This window comes from Rattus norvegicus, chromosome 18, assembly GCF_036323735.1.
Source record: "Rattus norvegicus strain BN/NHsdMcwi chromosome 18, GRCr8, whole genome shotgun sequence".
In the NCBI taxonomy this organism is placed as follows: Eukaryota; Metazoa; Chordata; class Mammalia; order Rodentia; family Muridae; genus Rattus; species Rattus norvegicus.
The window spans coordinates 45,177,122-45,196,654 of NC_086036.1; the positions used below are offsets into that span (position 1 = coordinate 45,177,122).

General features: G+C 37.9%; 1 protein-coding gene across 5 annotated transcripts in view; it reads left to right on the forward strand.

Annotated features, from left to right (window-relative positions):
• Nucleotides 1-2,383: 2,383 nt before the first annotated feature.
• Nucleotides 2,384-19,533, forward strand: part of Dmxl1 (Dmx-like 1) — a 170,495-nt gene continuing 153,345 nt past the window's right edge. For 2 of the 5 annotated variants that reach the window (XM_006254711.5, XM_006254712.5), the window contains exons 1-4: nucleotides 2,386-2,943; nucleotides 11,348-11,473; nucleotides 15,041-15,112; nucleotides 17,417-17,495. In XM_006254711.5, coding sequence (XP_006254773.1) covers nucleotides 2,857-2,943; nucleotides 11,348-11,473; nucleotides 15,041-15,112; nucleotides 17,417-17,495 — 364 coding nt within the window. In that variant the 5' untranslated portion in view covers nucleotides 2,386-2,856. Of the gene's footprint in view, nucleotides 2,944-11,347; nucleotides 11,474-15,040; nucleotides 15,113-17,416; nucleotides 17,496-19,533 lie in introns of all 5 variants that reach the window. The other 3 variants (XM_017601109.3, XM_006254710.5, NM_001107388.2) reach the window with 3 other exon arrangements.

Here is a 19,533-nt window from a genome sequence, read left to right on the forward strand (position 1 = left end):
GGGGTTTTCTGTGTCACTATTAGAGGGGATACATCAGGTGGGAAGGCAGAATGGGAGGAGCATCAGATGGCTGGTGTCAAGAGACAGAGATAAATGTTGCCGTTCCTCTCCCCTTCTCCATTTTTAGTCTGGGCCCATGGTGTGATTCTGTCTACATCTCTCATGGGTTTTCCTTCCTCAGTGAAATGTATCCAGAAATGCTCTCACTGACAAACCCAGAGATATGTCTCCCAGGTGATTCTTGGACTGCACTGTAGATCAGTAGTTAAGTGCTTGCTTAGCAAGTATGAGACCACAGTGAGTTTGCAACTCAAGATAAAGCCAACTTAGATTTCACAAATCTCAACAAAATATAACGTTTTGTCTTTTGTCTTCTTTTGAAAAGGGGTCTCATGTAGACAAGGCTGCCCAGTCTCAACCTTTCTATGTAGCCAAGGCATTCCTGAGTCTCCTGCCTCCTCCACCTTCCAAGTTCTGGAACTAGGCATATGTCACTCCATGCCTGACCTACTGTTGTCCATTTACGAAAAGACTGGAATTTTGAACCCATTTTCATCTTTCTATTTTAAAAGGGGACATGGCTTATAGAATATTATTATTTTGTTTGATTTTTGTTTTTTGAAATAGGGTTTCTCTGTATAGTTCTGACTATCCTAGAACTCATCCTCTAGACCAGGATAGCCTAGAACTCAGAGATCCACCTGCCTCTCTGCCTCTGGAGCGCTGGGATTAAAGGCATGTGCCACTATTGCCTGGCCTCAGGTATTTTTTAATTGCAAAAAAGTAAATGTATATTGCGAATTTCTTAGGAAAAGAACATAAATGGTTACTAGTATTTGTCACCAAAATATTAGTTTTAAGATTCTTGATTTATTTAATTTTGAGACAGGAGCTCTCTCTGTAGCTCATGCTGTTCTATTAACACTCACAGTTAAGCCTATATTATTATTTTTTTTTATTATTATTAAACCCCACCTGCGCTTCATAAACTGGATAGTCCTGAAATTCTTTTCTGCACCCAAGCTCCAAATTCCGGTTTGGCCTGAATTGAAGTTTCTAATCTATGCAAGCTCCTTAGGAGCCTTGTCCCCGCCAGCGGGGACCCAGTTATTCAGGGTCCCGAAGAGGCTTTCTACCTGTGGGCCAAAATGGGGGTGAAGAGAAGAAGGAGACCAAGCAAAAGTTCTGTTGTCAAGGTCTCGTTTATTGGGGTGAATGTTACAGCTTTTAAGGCTTTCAGGTAGGGGGAGTGTCCTTTGTGAAACACAGAGGAGGGGGAGGTGCGGATACAGGCAGTGATAGCTGGAGGCAAAGAGGTCAGGCAGTGGAGACACTGTGTGTTGATTCAGGAGGTAACAGGTATCTGCTAAGGGAGCTGAGGCATCCCTTGAATGTTATCTTCCTGTGCCGTAAATTCATGGGAGAGGCTTTCATTCAACAATCCTAAGACTTATGGCAGTCATCTTAGGGGTGAATATCTGTGGCCAAACAGCCCAAAGTCACCTAGCCACTTTGAGCCATGCAGTCAAAAGCGGCTAGGCCCAAATCCAATACGGCTCCGTGCAGAGCCTGAGGGTATCAGCACCAAGCTGTCTCTGATGCCTCTCGCCTCTGACAGTACTACTCCAACAAAGTTCATGGTAATATTCATCTAGTTGAAACTTTCTTGAACACTTTGCACTACGCTTGTGCCACACATTTGAGACAGAGAGGAATAGAACCGCCTGTCCCTAAAAGGGGAAGCCATTCGAACAGACTTTTGTTAGTAACAATACGAAATTAGTGTCAAAATATAATGAGAACTGGATCTCACTACTGGTGCCTGACAATTCATTTTGAAATTCTTGGGTTCTTTTTCCAAAACAAAGTAGGATTGGCGGGTCATCATTATCGGCATTATTTTAAAATCTACTTTGTCCTTATTAAAATAGATCATTTATATTACTGAGGAGCCTAAACCTTTCTAAATTATCTTGTTTAGTGAGTTGGAAATGCGCAGAAATAACCGCGACAAGGCTAAAAGTGTTTTCCACGATCACATTTGCAGATTCCCTCCGGGCCCGAAAGGGGGGGGGAGTGGTGCATCTTGGGACTTGTAGTTATACCAGGAATAAGGGACCTGCAACTCCTCCTTGCTAAACTTTCTGTGCTAAGAGTTAGGTTGATCCCTTACCAAAAGCACAGCTTGGTTACTTTTAGGTAACCCTTCACTCTGTTTATGCTAGACTCAAACTGAGTCTGGGCTCCTCCACACGCCTCAAAGAGATTGGCTTCTCTTCAGGAAGGGGCGGAGCTCTAGGTACGTTCGGGTCTCGGGATTGGCTAACTCTCGACTAGAAAAGGCGTTGCTGCCCTATGTACTGCCACCCATTCTGGAGCCTTGAAGAAAGTCTCGCGATATTTTGGCGCAAGGGCCAGAGCCGCGTAGCGAGCGGTGGCAGCTGCTGAGGGCGGCGGGACCGCGGCTGGGCTGAGGTCGGTCTGGTGAGGGGCAGCGCGAGCTGCCGCGCCTCTCAGGCTGTGCGTCCCGACGACCGGGCTCGGGAATAGCGTGTGGACAGCTCGGTCCCCGAGGGCCGCGCCCGGAACGGATAGGTGAGCGGACACCGAGCTTCACCTGAATTGCGGTGACAGGTGCAGAGCAGTGCGGCGCCGCACTCGCTACCCGGCCCGCCCCCCTCAGGCCTCGGCCGTCCGGCTCGGGATGCGCCGCGGGCCCGGACCCAGCGTCTGCGGCTTCGGGAGCCTGGCACCGCCGCGGAGGAGCGGCCGCCGCCCCTAGGGGAAGGCGCTGGGAAACGGCTGAGCACGGGCATGAGCTGGCCGCGGCGTGTGCTGCGGGACTAGGACGCCGCCATGAACCTGCACCAGGTGCTGACCGGCGCGGTGAACCCCGGCGACCACTGCTTCTCGGTGGGCAGCGTCGGCGAGCAGCGCTTTACGGTGAGGACGGGAGAGGCCGCACGGCCTCCGCTCCAGTTAGCGTGTTTTCGGGCTTAAAAAAACGTCTGACTCCTTCGGGCCAAAGTAGTTCCTCCAAAATGTTAGAAGAATCACGAATTGGGGGGTCGGGGAGAGGGTGTTGATTTTTCCCGTTGCATGGGCCTGTAATGTGGGATTAATTTAGATTTGCTTCATTCCCCCCCACCCCAGGTCAAGGTTCTAAGGTCAAGTCTTTGTAGTTAAAAGAGTGGGTGTCTTAAAACAGTTACTGATTATTAAGCTAGATTAATAATATTAAATGACAATATAATGAAAACAACACCGTTCTATTTATTTTTCTTAAAGTTCACCTATGAATAACTTTGCAAAGAAAATATTCTCCATTCATCCCTAAGTTCCCGTGAGTTACATAGGCAACGGCCTTGAAATCCTTGAAAAGTTTTGAGGGTGTTCGAGGAAATTCCTGATGGTTGCACTGTTGTATCTTCCAGCGTATCTCCTGTTTGCTAAGGGCAGGTTAAGATTTAGCCAATGTGACTTGGTTTTCTTTTCTATTCTATTTCCAGCTGTTAGGGCAAAGATAGTCTCACATTTCTGGCTTTAAGGGTTTAATGACATTTTTTATCTTAGTTTAGCTTTTCTAATAATTTCAAGTCACAAGTCAATAGTGGACTTCAGACCTCTAGTCTAAACATATTTATTAGTGTTGATGACTTTAGCTACAATTTTTTTATTAAACGTAAAATTTAATTTTGTACAACTAAAGCGCAAACAGCTTAATATGCTCCAGGCTTAGAGATCTTAATTTCTCTGGTGTGTGTGTGTGTGTGTGTGTGTGTGTGTGTGTGTAAAAGAGAGACAGACTCAGACTTTTGTTAGAATAAGTAATACCCAGCATTTAACATGCTTTAGGCATTTAATGCTTAAACTGTATTTGAAGAGTTATGCTAGCCTGTGACTTCCCAATGGAGTGGCACATGACTCTAGCAGTTGTCAAGATTCTAATTCTTGATGTTTGCTTAGTCTAAAGTTCTCAGGGGAAGTGAGGGGAGGAGATATCGGTCTTAGCATTTGTCACCCCACAGCTGGACATTGCTGTCTCTCCTTAAGGAAGGAAGTACAGCCAGCAAGTCTCCATTGGATGTCTTCCTGGTGAGAGCTTATAGGAAAATGATGTTTTCTGCCATCCCCTAAGCTTAATGAGAGCTTTCTCCAAGACAAATGCTATGAACTTTTTAAAAGGGCATTCTGAATGTACATAGGGCAGTGTGGATACTTCAAAGCATTATAAATTGACAGCCCATTTATAAATCCACATGCATTAATCTATAAAACCTTGGCAAATTGCTTTCATGCTAGTTTTCAGAAGCCTTTAAAGGTTAAATAGTAACCATATACTAGCATGTAACTTTTTGCCCATTTCTGTTTTTAGTCAGTTTTTCCTAAAGCAAGTAATGATGATCTTCCTGTAAGCCCATTGCAGATTGCTTCCAGATAAGCATATAATCAAAGAAGTTACATTTATCCACAGCTTAGATACCTAAACACATCTAACTATATTAGTTTGGTATAAAGATCTCAGATCCCTTTAATTTTGGCAGCAGTTTAAAGATTATAGTTAGGTTTTTCCCTCTAGCAGCCAGCCGGAGTTCCATTTCAGCAAGTTTCTTGCCCCTACTTTCCCGAATAAATGGGTGCATCTTATATTTCTTTGTCTTGAAATTACCCATTTTCTCCTTCATGTTTATGAACAGTCTATTGTTTCTCCTTTGAAATCTGTTTTTAATCTCCCTTGTGTGAGTGTCAATGAAGGCATTGAGGATCAAATCATAGATCTCTGGCATTTTAGTCAAGCATTTCACCAAGCTCCACCCTCCCATAGCTTTTTATTTTATTTTTATTTGAAGAGCAAAATTAATGATACATAATGTATGAAGAATAAAAAATAAAAATCTTTCAGTTGCAGCTATACTTGAAGTATGGACTTGAGATTTTGCAGCCTTGTAGGATTCTTTCATCCTTTGTGGTGCTTCATGGTTTCTCTGAAGATGAGCCTGTGTTTGCAGTTCTTCCTTTTACACAGATGCAAATAGTACAACACTTGTTTTGGAGGATTTCAAAGAACAGGACTTTGGTTCCCGCTTACAGTTCTGACAGACTTCAAATTGAATTTGAATGACAATTTTCATGTTTTAACAATTACTAATATAGGTTAGTATATCAAAACATTCTTTTTTTTTTTTTTTTCTTATTACCTCAAGTTCCATCACACTAGTTTGGATTTGCCTTTAGAAAGCTTCTAGTGGTCAATGACCATGTAATTCCTGCTTTCGGAGTGCGTTTAGTTCATTATTAAGCAGTGTGGCCTTGCTTGATGGTGGCTTCATTGTGAGTGCCTAGACGGTTACTGAGGCAGTGGTGATACTACTTAGTAGTTGAGTCAGAACCTGGTTTGGTTTCAAGCATGGTTCTTTATCACTAGGTTGCTTTGTTGTTTGTTTGCTTGCTTTTGTTTTCCTTTCTTTTTTAAATTTTACTTTTGTTTTTGTTCTAAGGATCAAGCCAGTGGGCCTTGCTTACACATGCTTACATGTTATGGAAGCTTTCTATTACTGAATATCCTCAATACTGTTTTCACTTTTTTTTTTGAGGCAAGGCCTTGCCATACTGCCCAGGACTCCTGACACACAGCCTCACTCATCCACCCACCGTCTATTTGTTGACTAGTTGGGGCACAGGTCATTAGTTTTTTTGTTTTGTTTTGTTTTGTTTTTAAGCAAGTTCTCCTCTAACTTCTAAAATTTTTTTAATAATTTTTTAGTGGAATTCTGTTTGGTGTTTGTTATATGAAATGCCAACTCTTACGATTCAATTAAGGTTATAATTAATTGTATATTATTCATGTTACTTTGTATTAGGAAGTACTTTATAAATAGTGCCTGATTTCATGAGTGGGTTCAGAAGCTTATTGCAGTGCAGTTAATAATTGCTTTATTAGTTTAGATTTGAGTCTCAATATAATATTTCTACTAAACATTTTTGAATTTTTATCATCCATTTGTTAAACATTTTAATATCAACATAAAGTGAGGAATTAAAGGAAACACTGGGTACATTGTTGAGCCAGAATTCTTTTCCTTGGTTACAGTCATGCTTCCCTCATTCTTCTTGTGATACTGTATGAGTGTTCTAATCTTGATCTATTAATAGCTTTTGTTTTTTTGGAGGGAGAAAATGCTGTTTACAAGCACAGTGATTTAAAAAGAGACACCATTAATTAGAATCTAGATGTCCTAATATTTTCTGTAGCATGCTGACAAAAAAAATAATACATTTCCTTTTCTGATTCATCCATACTTAATGCTGACAATGTGTTTTAGGAAGGAATTTAGTTTAAGTTTTTAAAATTTTGTTTCATATTATTTGTTTGTATATGTGGCACATGTATGGTAGCCTAAGGACAGTTTGTGGGAGATTGTTCTCTTTGTCCACTGATGATTGAACTTAAGAGTTCTGGGGCTTGAACTTAGGTCATCAGGTTTGGTAGCAGATACCTTTACTCTATGAGCGATCTTACTGATTCAATGAGGTTAATTTTTAAAAGACAGAAAGGTTGTGCTAATATTTAGGATTTTCTTACTCTGTGGAGGGAAAGCAAATATTTTATAACTTCAGGCTTTCTTTAATAACAGACAAACACTGTGCAAAGGGGATCCAGATTATAAATTGATAACTGCAACTATGGTTCTAAGGGGATTTTGATAGGGAGACTAAATAAGTGTTTTCTTTCCCCAACTTTCTGTGATAGTAACTCATTCCTTGTTTCATTTTAGAGATGCGTTATCAGTGGCAGTATGATTGCTGTATTGGGAAGATAGAAACGTTTTATGAATGGTGTGTGTGTTTGTGTAGGGTCATATTAATGTTTGTAGGTGGGGGGTTTATGGAAGGGGAAAGTTTGCTTTGTACCTATCTGAAGGAAGAGAGAGCTGTTTGTGGTACCTATAATGCCATTATAAATAACTTCAGTGAAGCTTTGTTTTAAAGTTTTATTTTTTATCAGTTATTGTGTTTTTTTAGGAATAAATACACTTAATAAAAATCTTTAAAATAATCCTAATTGTCAATATTATATTTAAAAAAGAGAGAATAAATATTGATTACAACATAATCAAACTTGAGTCATTTAACCCGAACATATTCCAAGAAAGAAATTGTTTTGGGTATATACCTGTTAGGGATTGATTAAAATAAAAGGTTCATGAAAATGAACTCCAAGCATCTTAGAGAAACCAGTTTCCAAACTAGAAGAGTGGATATATTGGATATATTTTTGAAATTTATAATATTCCAGATTACTTGTCAGACTTTGAAGGTTTTAATGTTCTTGTGATTGAAGCTTCCTAGTGCACAGGACTTAGTTCTTCCTGTGCATTGCATCCTGTGTACTCGCAGAGGTAGTAACTTAATGTTACCTGTGCCTATTAGGAAGGTTTTTACTGAGGACCGTCATTGGTTAGGAACAGAGTATTTGGGGATTTGTTTGTTCGTTTTCCTTTTTGAGACAGGACTTTGCTATAATAGCACAGGCTGATCTCTAACCTCTGCTACCCAAGTGCTGGGATTACTATATATACCATTTTCCTGGTTTGGTTATAGATCTAACAGAAATAGTTGGTATACTGATTGTAATATGCTGATATTTTGTGACACTGTATTCGATTACCCAACACAGTGTTGTTGCTATTGTTTGTTTGTAGTACTGGGAATTGAACCCAGGACCAGAAGCAATGTCGAATATCCACTTTATCACCGAGCTACATTTGTTAACTCCATATTACTATCAGTGCACCATTAAGGGAGTTTTTGTGAATAATTTATTTCACACAAGTCTATAAACTAAAACTAGTGTTTAAATTTTTGTTTATTGAGACAGGGTCTCTCTCTGTAGCCTTAGTTTTTCTGGAACTCACTGTGTATACCAAGCTGGCCTTGAACTCACAGAGATCCACCCTCCTGCCTCTTAAGAAAAATGCTCACCACCATGCTTGTTTTTAATCATCATCTTTGAAACAAGGTCTTATGTAGCCCAGGCTATCATCTAGTTCACTAGTTAGCAAAGGCTGACCTTGGATTTAATTCCTCCTCAGCCTTACTATTGCTGGGATTACTAAGGGAATATATGGGCAGACCTGGCTCACAGTCCATTTTAAGGCCCTTTTCTTATAGTATACTTTCATTTTTATCACCCCAACAGGCAATGTAAGTTCTAGAGGTTGAATTTTAAATATTCATAACCACTTTAAGTGACTTTCATGTGATACTTAATTTAGACTTTATATAAATTTATATACTCAAAAAACAAAACAAAAACAAAACAAAACAAGTTGGGCGGTGCTGGCATACTTTAACCAAAGCATTTGGGAGATAGAGGTAGGTGGATTAATGAGTTCAAGGCCAGCTTGGTCTACAGAGTGAGTTGCAGGGCTATATAAAGAAACTGTTTCAGAAAACAAAATAAAACAAAAGTCTTTAAAAGTACAAAACAAGAAACTATCTCCAAATTAAAACATGGCATTGTTTCCACTTCCCACAAATATTGGAAAAAATAGCAGCAACAGAATTAATGGGCCTTTTCTTTGAGAAATGACATCCACTTATTTTGAGCCTAGAACTTAAAGTAAGTATATATGTGTGTGATCGAGAGGAATGCTGGAGAGTGAAACCAGGGCTTCTTGCATGCAAGGGCATGCACTACCTCTGATTACTCTCTCTGCTCTTGTATTACCTAGCAGTTGACTTGTGATTGTGGAATCCATACCACTTCTGTGCTAAAGAATGTGAAAAACAGATCTTCAACCTTGTCCTTAGCATGATTATTTTAGATATCTATATCTTATAATTTAGGTAATTTGACATGAGTTAATTTAAGAATACTCCTTGTTGTCAACATTTTTTTTTAACTTTCTTGAACCTTCTTGTTTTCTTGAGTCTAACCAAGTCCAATACACTTCATCTTTTCTTGTTCCTGTTTGTTCCTCTGTCCTTGGCACTTGAGCACTTCTAAATAATATAAATAAAACTGGAAAATGTAATCGTATTTATCAATTTTATATGGGACCGAAAAGCTTCCCAGGAATCCTCCCACCCATCTGTTCCTTTGTTTTATCTCCACCCTAACATTCTGTTACTCATAGACATCCACATGGAGTTTTTATTTTATTTATTTATTTTTTTTGTCTCTATACAATGAATGATATACTCTGTCCTAAATGTCCCAGGTTAAACTCTTACTCTGTGCTCCTGATTTATCTTCTCAAGTTCTGTCTGGAACCTTGGTCCTTTATTATCTACCTCTTTTTCTTAGAATTAGACATGCTTAAAACTTTTTATCTTAAAAAACAATATTTTCTGGTGGACCATGTCTCCTTAGTTGTCACAATCACACCAGAGTTAACAATGTCTTCTCTACATTACTTTCTCTTTGTATTTGTCAGTTCACCATTCTCTTGTTTTCCTTAGCTTAGTTATAACTCACTTCTTTTTCTCCCTTTCCTCCTCTTTTCTTCTTCCTTCTTGTCATTCTTAGTGCTCTTTGTAAGTGTTCTTTTAGGTTGATAATTCATCCTTGGTCATTCATTCTGTATTCACTTCCTGAGTATATTACCTTCAGTGGTAAGAAACCTGTCTTAGAATTCCAAACTGATAAATTTAAATGATCTTTGGATTTTTCACTTAAAGGTTTCACAAATACTCAAATTCATTATTTAGACTCAGTTTCCCCTATTGGCACATCTTACAACCTTTTCCACCTTGTTTGGTTTGTTTTCCTATATTATTATCTTTGAGAATAGTTGCAAGTTCGTTCTGTCTGCCTGTCTGTCCATCCGTCCCTCTCTTCCTCCCTCCCTTAGGATAGGGCTTCTGGCTGTCCTGGAATTCAGTCTGTAGACCAGGCTGGCCTCAGACTCAGAGATCCTGCTTTTTCCCCAAATGCTGGAACTAAAGGCATTGCCACTGCCACCCCTAGCTGTTTTTCTGAGCTTGAGGCTTGGTGGAACCAATCAATATCTCCTCCAACTTTTTTACAAGTCCTGTAGAGTCTACCTCCTAGATAGTTTTTAGACTTCTTTTGTCTTTATCTCTACTACCTCAATGAAATAGCCTTTTAACCGATGTCCTTGAATGCAGTCATGTGGATCTTCAGTTTAACTAATTAACGCTGCCAGAGCAGAAGGCAAGTTAAGATAAGTGTGACCTCTTCAGGTATTTTAATAAATGTTTCTAGTCTCTTGCGAGTTTTCATGTAGAACTGTCTTCTTAAACTTGAGGTATATCTATGCTATTTGCAATTTGTACAGTAGGAATCCCAAGTACTATCTCTCTCTTACATCCAAATATTCTAACACATTTATTCCAACAACTTTTCAACTCCTGCTTTTGTGGAAAATATCTTAATATTTAGCTACTCCTCATTCCTAAAGCCTTAGAGTGGAAGTCTCTAATCAGATTAGCTGTTCCCCCTGTAATTAATTAGTTAATTTTTGAGTCAAGGTCTTTTTATATAGTCCCTATTGGCCTGGAACTCACTGTGTTGCTGAGGCTGGCCTCAAACTCACAGAGATTCTGCCTCTGCCTCCCAAGTGCTGGGATTAAATGCATGTGCCACCACCACCTGGCCCTGATTTTATTTTTAACCTGTAGCCTAGTTCTTTATTTCTGATATCCTTTGTCATTGCATTCCCAAGCAACTAGAGAGGTAGGGAGTGGTAAATACATGAGAACAAATAAGGAAAAGAGAGCCTGGGATGGAGTCAACTGCTCTAAAAACTAAGTGCATTATGGTCAGGTGGTCCTAAGAGACAGAAGAGCATTCAGATTAGTGCATCTTTGGATTGTATAGTGTTAGAAATGTTTGATTTTAAATGGGAAAAAAAAGAACAGAAGGAAGGGCAATGAAAGGTGAGGGAAGGAAACAGGCAGAAATGTCTGAGATAGATTTATAAAAGAATAATCACGTAGGGTACTCTCATGGTAAGAAAGGAGTGGGGGTTTTATTGCAAGTGTAGTAACAAACTAAAATTTAAGCAGTGATTATAACTTGATTCAGTAAACATCTTTAGAAGTCATTTTTTGGTTTGGAAATAGAGATGGATTTAAGCAATTGGATTGTTAACAGTAGGACAAAAGACAGATGATTTTGTTACAAACGGGTGAGAGAAATGCATATGATGGCTTTCAGATGGGGTTGATTTGTAGCTGAGTTATATAGAGGAAGGAAAGCAAATAGTTCTAACGAAGGCTGTCTCAGAAGCGGTTAGAATGTATGTATTTTAAACAATATGTAATACCAGTTTTGTACATATCTTTTGAAATGTCTATCATTTTTATTTTACCTTTTTAGGCCTATGCATCTGGATGTGACATTGTAATACTGGGAAGTAATTTTGAAAGATTACAGATCATCCCAGGAGCTAAACATGGAAATATTCAAGTGGGATGTGTAGACTGTTCAATGCAACAAGGCAAGGTTTGTAATCTTGTGATAACATGTAGAATTTTGTCAGAATAATCTCTGAAATATATATCTCCTATTCAATTAAGACCTCCTTTCCAAGGACAAAGCTACACATTTCTTTGGCTCTCTAAGATGAATTTTGGAGAATGTCAGGAATTCTGGTGGTGATTTGTCGTTGTTTTAAGATTTTAATTTTTATTTTATGTGTATGCCTGAGTGTGTTTATGTGAACTCTGTGGGTGGGGGTTGGGGTGGGGTGGGCAGCAACCATGGATGCCAGAAGAGGGTTTGTATCACCTGGACCTGGACTTACCAGGTGGTTGTGAGCTGCCTAACCTGGGTTCTGGGAAGCAGACCTAGGTGCTTTACAAAAGTAGCAAGTACTCTTAGTTGCTGAGCCATCTCTTTACCTGGTTTTGATTTTTGAGACAAGGTTACACTGTAACCTAGAAATCACAGGGCAGCCCAAGCTGACCTTGAACTTACTGCAGTCCTACTGTCTGCCTCTTGACTATTGAGATTATAGGCGTAAACTATAATTTTAAGATGTCACATAATCTTCTTTACTAATTGAGATAGAAGCATAATACTTATTATCTATAAACATACCTAAAGCTTATTGTTTTGGCATTAGAATGCAAAATTAATATAAAACAAAAATCTCCTGAGATGTAGCTTTCTTAAAATGGAAAGAAATAGGGGTTGGGGATTTAGCTCAGCGGTAAAGCGCTTGCCTAACGAGCGCAAGCCCTGGGTTCGGTCCCCAGCTCTGAAAAAAAGAAAAGAAAAAAAAATGGAAAGAAATAGCATTGTTTTCAAAAGACAAGTCATTTCGTAGTCATTATTTGTAGGTAGATATTCTAGTAACTTCTGGAAAACATAGAAAGGGTACATAAACTAAAATATAGAATTAAAAACTGTCAGGATTCTATATGAAATGTAAAAATAATAAATTGAATAAATAATCATAATTCAATAAATAAATAGAAAAAATAACAGCAAATACAAAACAGCTTAGTTCTTGTTGATCAGTTTAATTATATCTGTGTGGAGTGTCCATACTATGCAACATACATAACTTAAAATAGCACCAAGAAAGAATAGCTGATTAGGCATATTTATTTGTTTTTGAGACAGGATCTGTCTAACTTGGAACTTGCTATGTAGACCAGGAGGCCTTGAGCTCACAGATCTGTTTGCCTTTGTCTCAGTGCTGTGATTAAAGGCACACATCACCATGTTAGGTACTTTATGATACTTTTGATAAAAGGTGTTTTTATTTCAGTCTTTATTATTTGTTGTACTTCCATTGTCTTTTGTCACCTTTTAGCTCTTTTCAATATAGTTGCAAATATGTCTCTCATATCTGCCTCTTGTTTAGACCCTTAACATGTTCTTCTTTTTAGGATTCTAAAACTGTGAAGGTGTTTTCCCCATGTTTTTAGTGTTTGCTCTCCTAGCCCTGTAATCTTTTGTTATTATTAAAAACTTACTTAAATATCATTCAGATTCATAGAGCTAAGTAATATTGGAAATGTGATAGCTTCCAGCGAAAGCTTTTCATGAAGATTCACTAAATTATACAATTACCTAAGTTAGGAGGAAGTAATTTGGTTTTATGATCAACCTAATAAATGATGTTTTCTTTATTGACAGGTAGTGCTATGGCCAAAGCCATTATCTCTTAAAGTATCAGGAAGCCAGGCAGGACGGTGCCTATCTGTAGTACAGCTATCTAGAGGCCTAAGCAGGAGGCTTTCTTGAGTTCAGGAGTTCTGTGCTGTAATATGCTGAACCCATCTTGTCTCTGGACTAAGTTTGACATTCATCTGGTGGCCTTCTAGGAATAGGGAACCACAGGGTTGCTTAAGGTTAGGTGAATAAGTCTATAAAGTATCAGGAAGATTTTTAGGGTCTAGTGCTAAGGTACTTCTGTTTTTAAGAAAGAAAACACTACTTGACATCAGCAATGTTTATCATTAACATTTTTTCTTTATTTAACCACCAAATTATTACCTGTATATCTCTTGTTTTCAGCTTCAAAACATTCTTAACTTATTTTCATGGAAAATTAAAATTGTTTACATTGGCATGAATCATTGTTTAATATGGCTCAGACCTATCTTTTAGTTTTGTGTTCATCATTCTGTTACAAAGAACACTTCTAGCTAAGTTGGTCATGAGTCACCTGTAATATGTGTTGTTTCTTTCTTTCTTTTTTTTTTTTTAATTAACTTGAATATTTCTTATATACATTTCGAGTGTTATTCCCTTTCCCAGTTTCCGGGCAAACATCCCCTCCCCCCTCCCCTTCTTTATGGGTGTTCCCCTCCCCACCCTCCCCCCATTGCCGCCCTCCCCCCAACAATCTAGTTCACTGGGGGTTCAGTCTTAGCAGGACCCAGGGCTTCCCCTTCCACTGGTGCTCTTACTAGGATATTCATTCTTTTAATCTTTATAACTGTGTTCATAATATGCCTTCATTTTAAAATTTAATGAATACTTAATTATATTTTCAAAACCAACTCATATTTAGAGCCCAGTATTTCCTAGCTCAACACAGTCCAGCTGATTTGTGTATCCTATAAACTCATTCATTTAACATATTTGTTTTAAGTTTTTGTATATATAATATCCTCATCTCTTACTTTCTCTTCATTAGAACATATTGTCCTTTTATTTATCTCTATTTTTTATTTTTAATCTAGCTGGCTGTGTATGTTGTTTTTAAGATTGGGTCTTAACTATATATCTAAGGCTGATCTATGATTCTTGTCTCTCATCCCATAATTCTGGGATGACAGGTTTATGCCTTCGGGTCTAGTTGATTTCCGGTATTTTAATAGGTTCTTTCGAACTATTGTTGTTGACTTAAAGAGTAAATTTAAGAAGGAATTTAATGGGGTTGGGGATTTAGCTCAGTGGTAGAGCACTTGCCTAGCAAGCGCAAGGCCCTGGGTTCAGTCCCCAGCTCGGGGAAAAAAAAAAAAGGAAAAAAAAAAAAAAAAGAAGGAATTTAATATGTAGCTTGTTTGCAGGATACTTGCACAGAGACCTGGGTTCAAATTATATATCCCTGCCCTCCACAAAATAAAAAATGAAAAAGGAACTTAAAAAACATAAAATGTTAAGAATTATACACATTGTACTTATAAAGAATAGGTCTTGTTTTATTTTTATGAAGTTAAATTATTTGTTGGGAGAATTATGAACTCCAAAGATTTTGTACTTGGCAAAGGTTATATTTGCATGCTTCCTCTATGAAGGAAATGGTTGACATTATAGGGCACATTATTTACATTATTACATTATTACATGCTAAGTGTTTTATGACTGTTCATTTCTTGACCATAGGACTATTGGAAAGGTAGTGTTATGTGTGTTATGAATGCAGACAGAGAAGTTTCTGCATATGGATAAGCAGTGCTGGGGTTCTGACACCATGCGATGGCTTCTAAATTGACGTGCTAAGTACCGCGAAGTCATATTTGCATACGTTAAAACCAGAGTCGTAATTTTCTTTGTTCTTTTGATCTATAAGTATTTTAATCTATTTATATTTGTTTTTCTTTTTAAAAGATTGCAGCATCTTATGGAAACGTTATCTCTGTTTTTGAACCAGTCAGTGTGCCGAAAAAAAGGAAAAATTTGGTCAGTAATTTATTATTTTTCTTTTAGGAATTGAAATAGGTCTTGTATAAAAGAATCAAAATGACCACACTTTTAACTAGTATAAATTATGGACTATAATTGAAGATACATTTTAAGTTCAATTTTCATATTAAAATATAATTACATTTTTTATTAGAATTGAATTAGACTACATTTTGGCAACCAAATATCATAAAAAGTTTTGTTTTCCTTCTAACAGTTTTATTTGATAATAGATAAAGTGTCAGTAACTTCAAGTTTGGAATTTACTTTATTGATACTGTCAAACACCACTGTTTAGCCTGAGGGCACCTTACTATTTGATCTATACAGCACTCTTAGTTTCCCGCCTTTTCATATGTGCATTGTCCTTACAGCTAATGATTGGCTTTCAGTATTAAACATTTCTAGGCCTTTCTTTTTTGCTTTTATTATATTATATAATATAGTTGCTGTTAGATGAATAATTGCTGTTCTTTATAAGGAAAATATATATGAAATTAGAAAGTTCATTCACTAATAGTTTATAAATAGTGGAAATATGTACTTATATTTCATTAGTTTAATGCATTTGAATATAACAGACAAGTCACATTCCTTTCCATATCTGTAGTCACTGTAAAGATTAAACTAGTGATTCCTAAGCCACATGAAAGCATCAGCATAGGGAAGTGGAAGGATAGGATTAGAAATTGTAGGATTAGTGTCTATTTCTGTTGCGTTTACTTATCTGAACTCTGGTTTTTTGGGTTTTTTTTTTTTTTTTTTTTTTGGTTTGTTTTTTTTTTTTTTTTTGTTTTTTTTTTCCCAAGATAGGAGCCCTGGCTGTCCTGGAACTTACTATGTAGACTAGGCTGGGCTTGAACTCAGAGATCTGTCTGCTCTGTCTCAGGAGTGCTGGGATTAAAGGCGTGGGCCAGCACACTGGGCTCCTGTGTGATTTTAATAGAGACCAGAGACCACTTTAGAACCTTCTTTGCTCAACTCTCAAGTTAACTGAGATTTGTTCATTCTTTTTCTCTCCCCCCGCCCCCCAGAGCTGAGGACCGAACCCAGGGCCTTGCGCTTGCTAGGCAAGCGCTCTACCACTGAGCTAAATCCCCAACCCCCATTTGTTCATTCTTAATAGAGTTGTTATGAGAATGATATATTAAAGATCAGAAATGTAGAGAATTAAGTTGTGTTTTAATGGTAGAAATACCCTTATATATCTTCTGATCATTTTGGAATTGCTTTTATTTGAGTCAGTACTATCTTATAAATTATCTTTTCTCTATCCCGTCCCTCTTACGCTTTTTGCTCTTTTTGAAATAGAATCTTGCCATGTAGCACAAGACAAGCACAGAATTTACTGTGAGTCCAGATTAGCTCTACACTCTGAATTGTCTTGTCTCGGCCTCCCAAGAGCGGGGTTTACAGGCAAGTGCCATTATGCTGGACACTCATCAGCATTCAGTTTCATGAAGAGCTTCCAAAATTCTCTGATTTCTGTTAGCATCTATGGGTTATTGGAGGCCTTTACTGCTTCGTTAAATAATTGACAGTTCTATACTGTACTTTTAAAGTGTTTATTATATTTATTTAACTGGAAAGAGGCCACCTGTGGTGACCATGGAATAATTTGCAGGAATTCTCTCTTAAAAGTAGTAATGTTACCCTCAGTTTTTTTTTTGTTTTTTTTGTTTTTTTGTTTTTTTTTTTTTTGCTGATTTGTAGGTTCAAATAAAAGATGGTTGAAAGAGTGGGAAAGTCTCATTAAGGAAGTAAAGTATCTTAGAGATGAAAGATTGAGAGGGATATTTAAATTAGTTGATCCTTATACACATACTTAAACTTTAGACTTTTATAAAATACAAATAATATAAGCAGTGTTTGGTGTGAAGTTATGTAAAATATGTTTATTGGTTATTTATACTAAGAATAGACTCTTCGACCCCAGCAGCAGGTAGTCTGAATAGTCTTCTTAAAAAATAGTCTTTATTATCTAATTCAGTGGTTCTCAACCTTCCTAATGCTATGAAACTTTAATACAGTTCTTTATGTTGTAGTGACTCTGATCCATAAAATTATTTTTGTTGCTACTTTGTAGCTGTAGTTTTGCTAAGACAAACTGAAATATGTGTTTTCTGATGGTTGTGACCCACAGGTTGGGAGGTGCTGATATAGCTCATTTCTCCTGACTCAATTGTTTTGTTCCTAAAAACAACTGCATTATTATTAGCACAGCAAACATGAACATGTTCATTTGATTTAAAAAAAAATGCTAGTCATAATTATTTAAGTGACTTTTTTTCCTGATTTTAGGAATTTTATAGTCAATGGCAGAAAAGTGGCCAATTTTTTCTGGACTCAATAGCACATAATATAACCTGGGATCCCGCAGGTAAGGAAATTAATAAGAATAACTAGAACAAATGTCATATAACTAGTTAATTTTATTACTCTTCTGTATTTTATCTGTGAGACAGTGGTGAATACAAAAATAAAACATTGTTCCCTTTTATAATTTATATCGAAATACAAGATCTAGCACATGATAGGACATGATAAATGATATACAGAATACCTATTAATTTTTGGGAAAAGATATTTCTCTTTGGAAAAAAAGATTTCATCAACAAGATTTCAGTGACCCAACTTTTTGATAGATTTTTAACAATTAGTGCAGAATAGATGAAATTAATTCTGAGACAAAATTCTGTATTATGCTATGTATTTGCATTAAAAAGGACATGCATGACTTGGGGCTGGAGAGGCTGGAGAGATGGCTACCAGTTAAGAGAACTGGCTTTTCTTCCAGATGATCCTAGTTCTATTCCCAGCCCCCACGGGTGGCTCACAACCCTCTGTAACATTACTCTAAGGGATGTGCACAGACATTCATGCAGACAGAAATGCACATACAAAATAAAAATAAATATTTCATAGCATAAAACAACATTAATTTTCCCGTTTATGAATTGCTATAGGGTTTTGTGGGAATGTGTGTCTCTTATCTGTGTATTATTACTTTAAGTATCATGTCTAAGAAAGACTTGGCACACATGGACCTTTGGCTAATCTTTTTTTTTTTTTTTTTTTTATTAACTTGAGTATTTCTTATATACATTTCGAGTGTTATTCCCTTTCCCGGTATCCGGGCAAACATCCCCCTCCCCCCTCCCCTTCCTTATGGGTGTTCCCCTCCCAACCCTCCCCCCATTGCCGCCCTCCCCCCATAGTCTAGTTCACTGGGGGTTCAGTCTTAGCAGGACCCAGGGCTTCCCCTTCCACTGGTGCTCTTACTAGGATATTCATTGCTACCTATGAGGTCAGAGTCCAGGGTCAGTCCATGTATAGTCTTTAGGTAGTGGCTTAGTCCCTGGAAGCTCTGGTTGCTTGGCATTGTTGTACATATGGGGTCTCGAGCCCCTTCAAGCTCTTCCAGTTCTTTCTCTGATTCCTTCAACGGGGGTCCTATTCTCAGTTCAGTGGTTTGCTGCTGGCATTCGCCTCTGTATTTGCTGCATTCTGGCTGTGTCTCTCAGGAGCGATCTACATCCGGCTCCTGTCGGTCTGCACTTCTTTGCTTCATCCATCTTGTCTAATTGGGTGGCTGTATATGTATAGGCCACATGTGGGGCAGGCTCTGAATGGATGTTCCTTCTGTCTCTGTTTTAATCTTTGACTCTCTCTTCCCTGCCAAGGGTATTCTTGTTCCCCTTTTAAAGAAGGAGTGAAGCATTCACATTTTGATCATCCGTCTTGAGTTTCATTTGTTCTAGGCATCTAGGGTAATTCAAGCATTTGGGCTAATAGCCACTTATCAATGAGTGCATACCATGTATGTCTTTCTGTGATTGGGTTAGCTCACTCAGGATGATATTTTCCAGTTCCAACCATTTGCCTACGAATTTCATAAAGTCGTTGTTTTTGATAGCTGAGTAATATTCCATTGTGTAGATGTACCACATTTTCTGTATCCATTCCTCTGTTGAAGGGCATCTGGGTTCTTTCCAGCTTCTGGCTATTATAAATAAGGCTGTGATGAACATAGTGGAGCACGTGTCTTTTTTATATGTTGGGGCATCTTTTGGGTATATGCCCAAGAGAGGTATAGCTGGATCCTCAGGCAGTTCAATGTCCAATTTTCTGAGGATCCTCCAGACTGATTTCCAGAATGGTTGTACCAGTCTGCAATCCCACCAACAATGGAGGAGTGTTCCTCTTTCTGACCTTTGGCTAATCTTACAGTGTATTATCTTTGTTCTTCATGTGGTCTGTCTCTCATGTGGTCTCTACAGCAGGGTACGTAATTATATGGCTGTTAAAATTTGGAAGTGCAAGTTTAAGCTACAAATACTCCTAAAGCCTGGCCTTTCCCTATCCAGAGGATTTTTGTTTCCTTTTGTTTTGTTTTGTTTTTTTGTTTGTATCCTCTG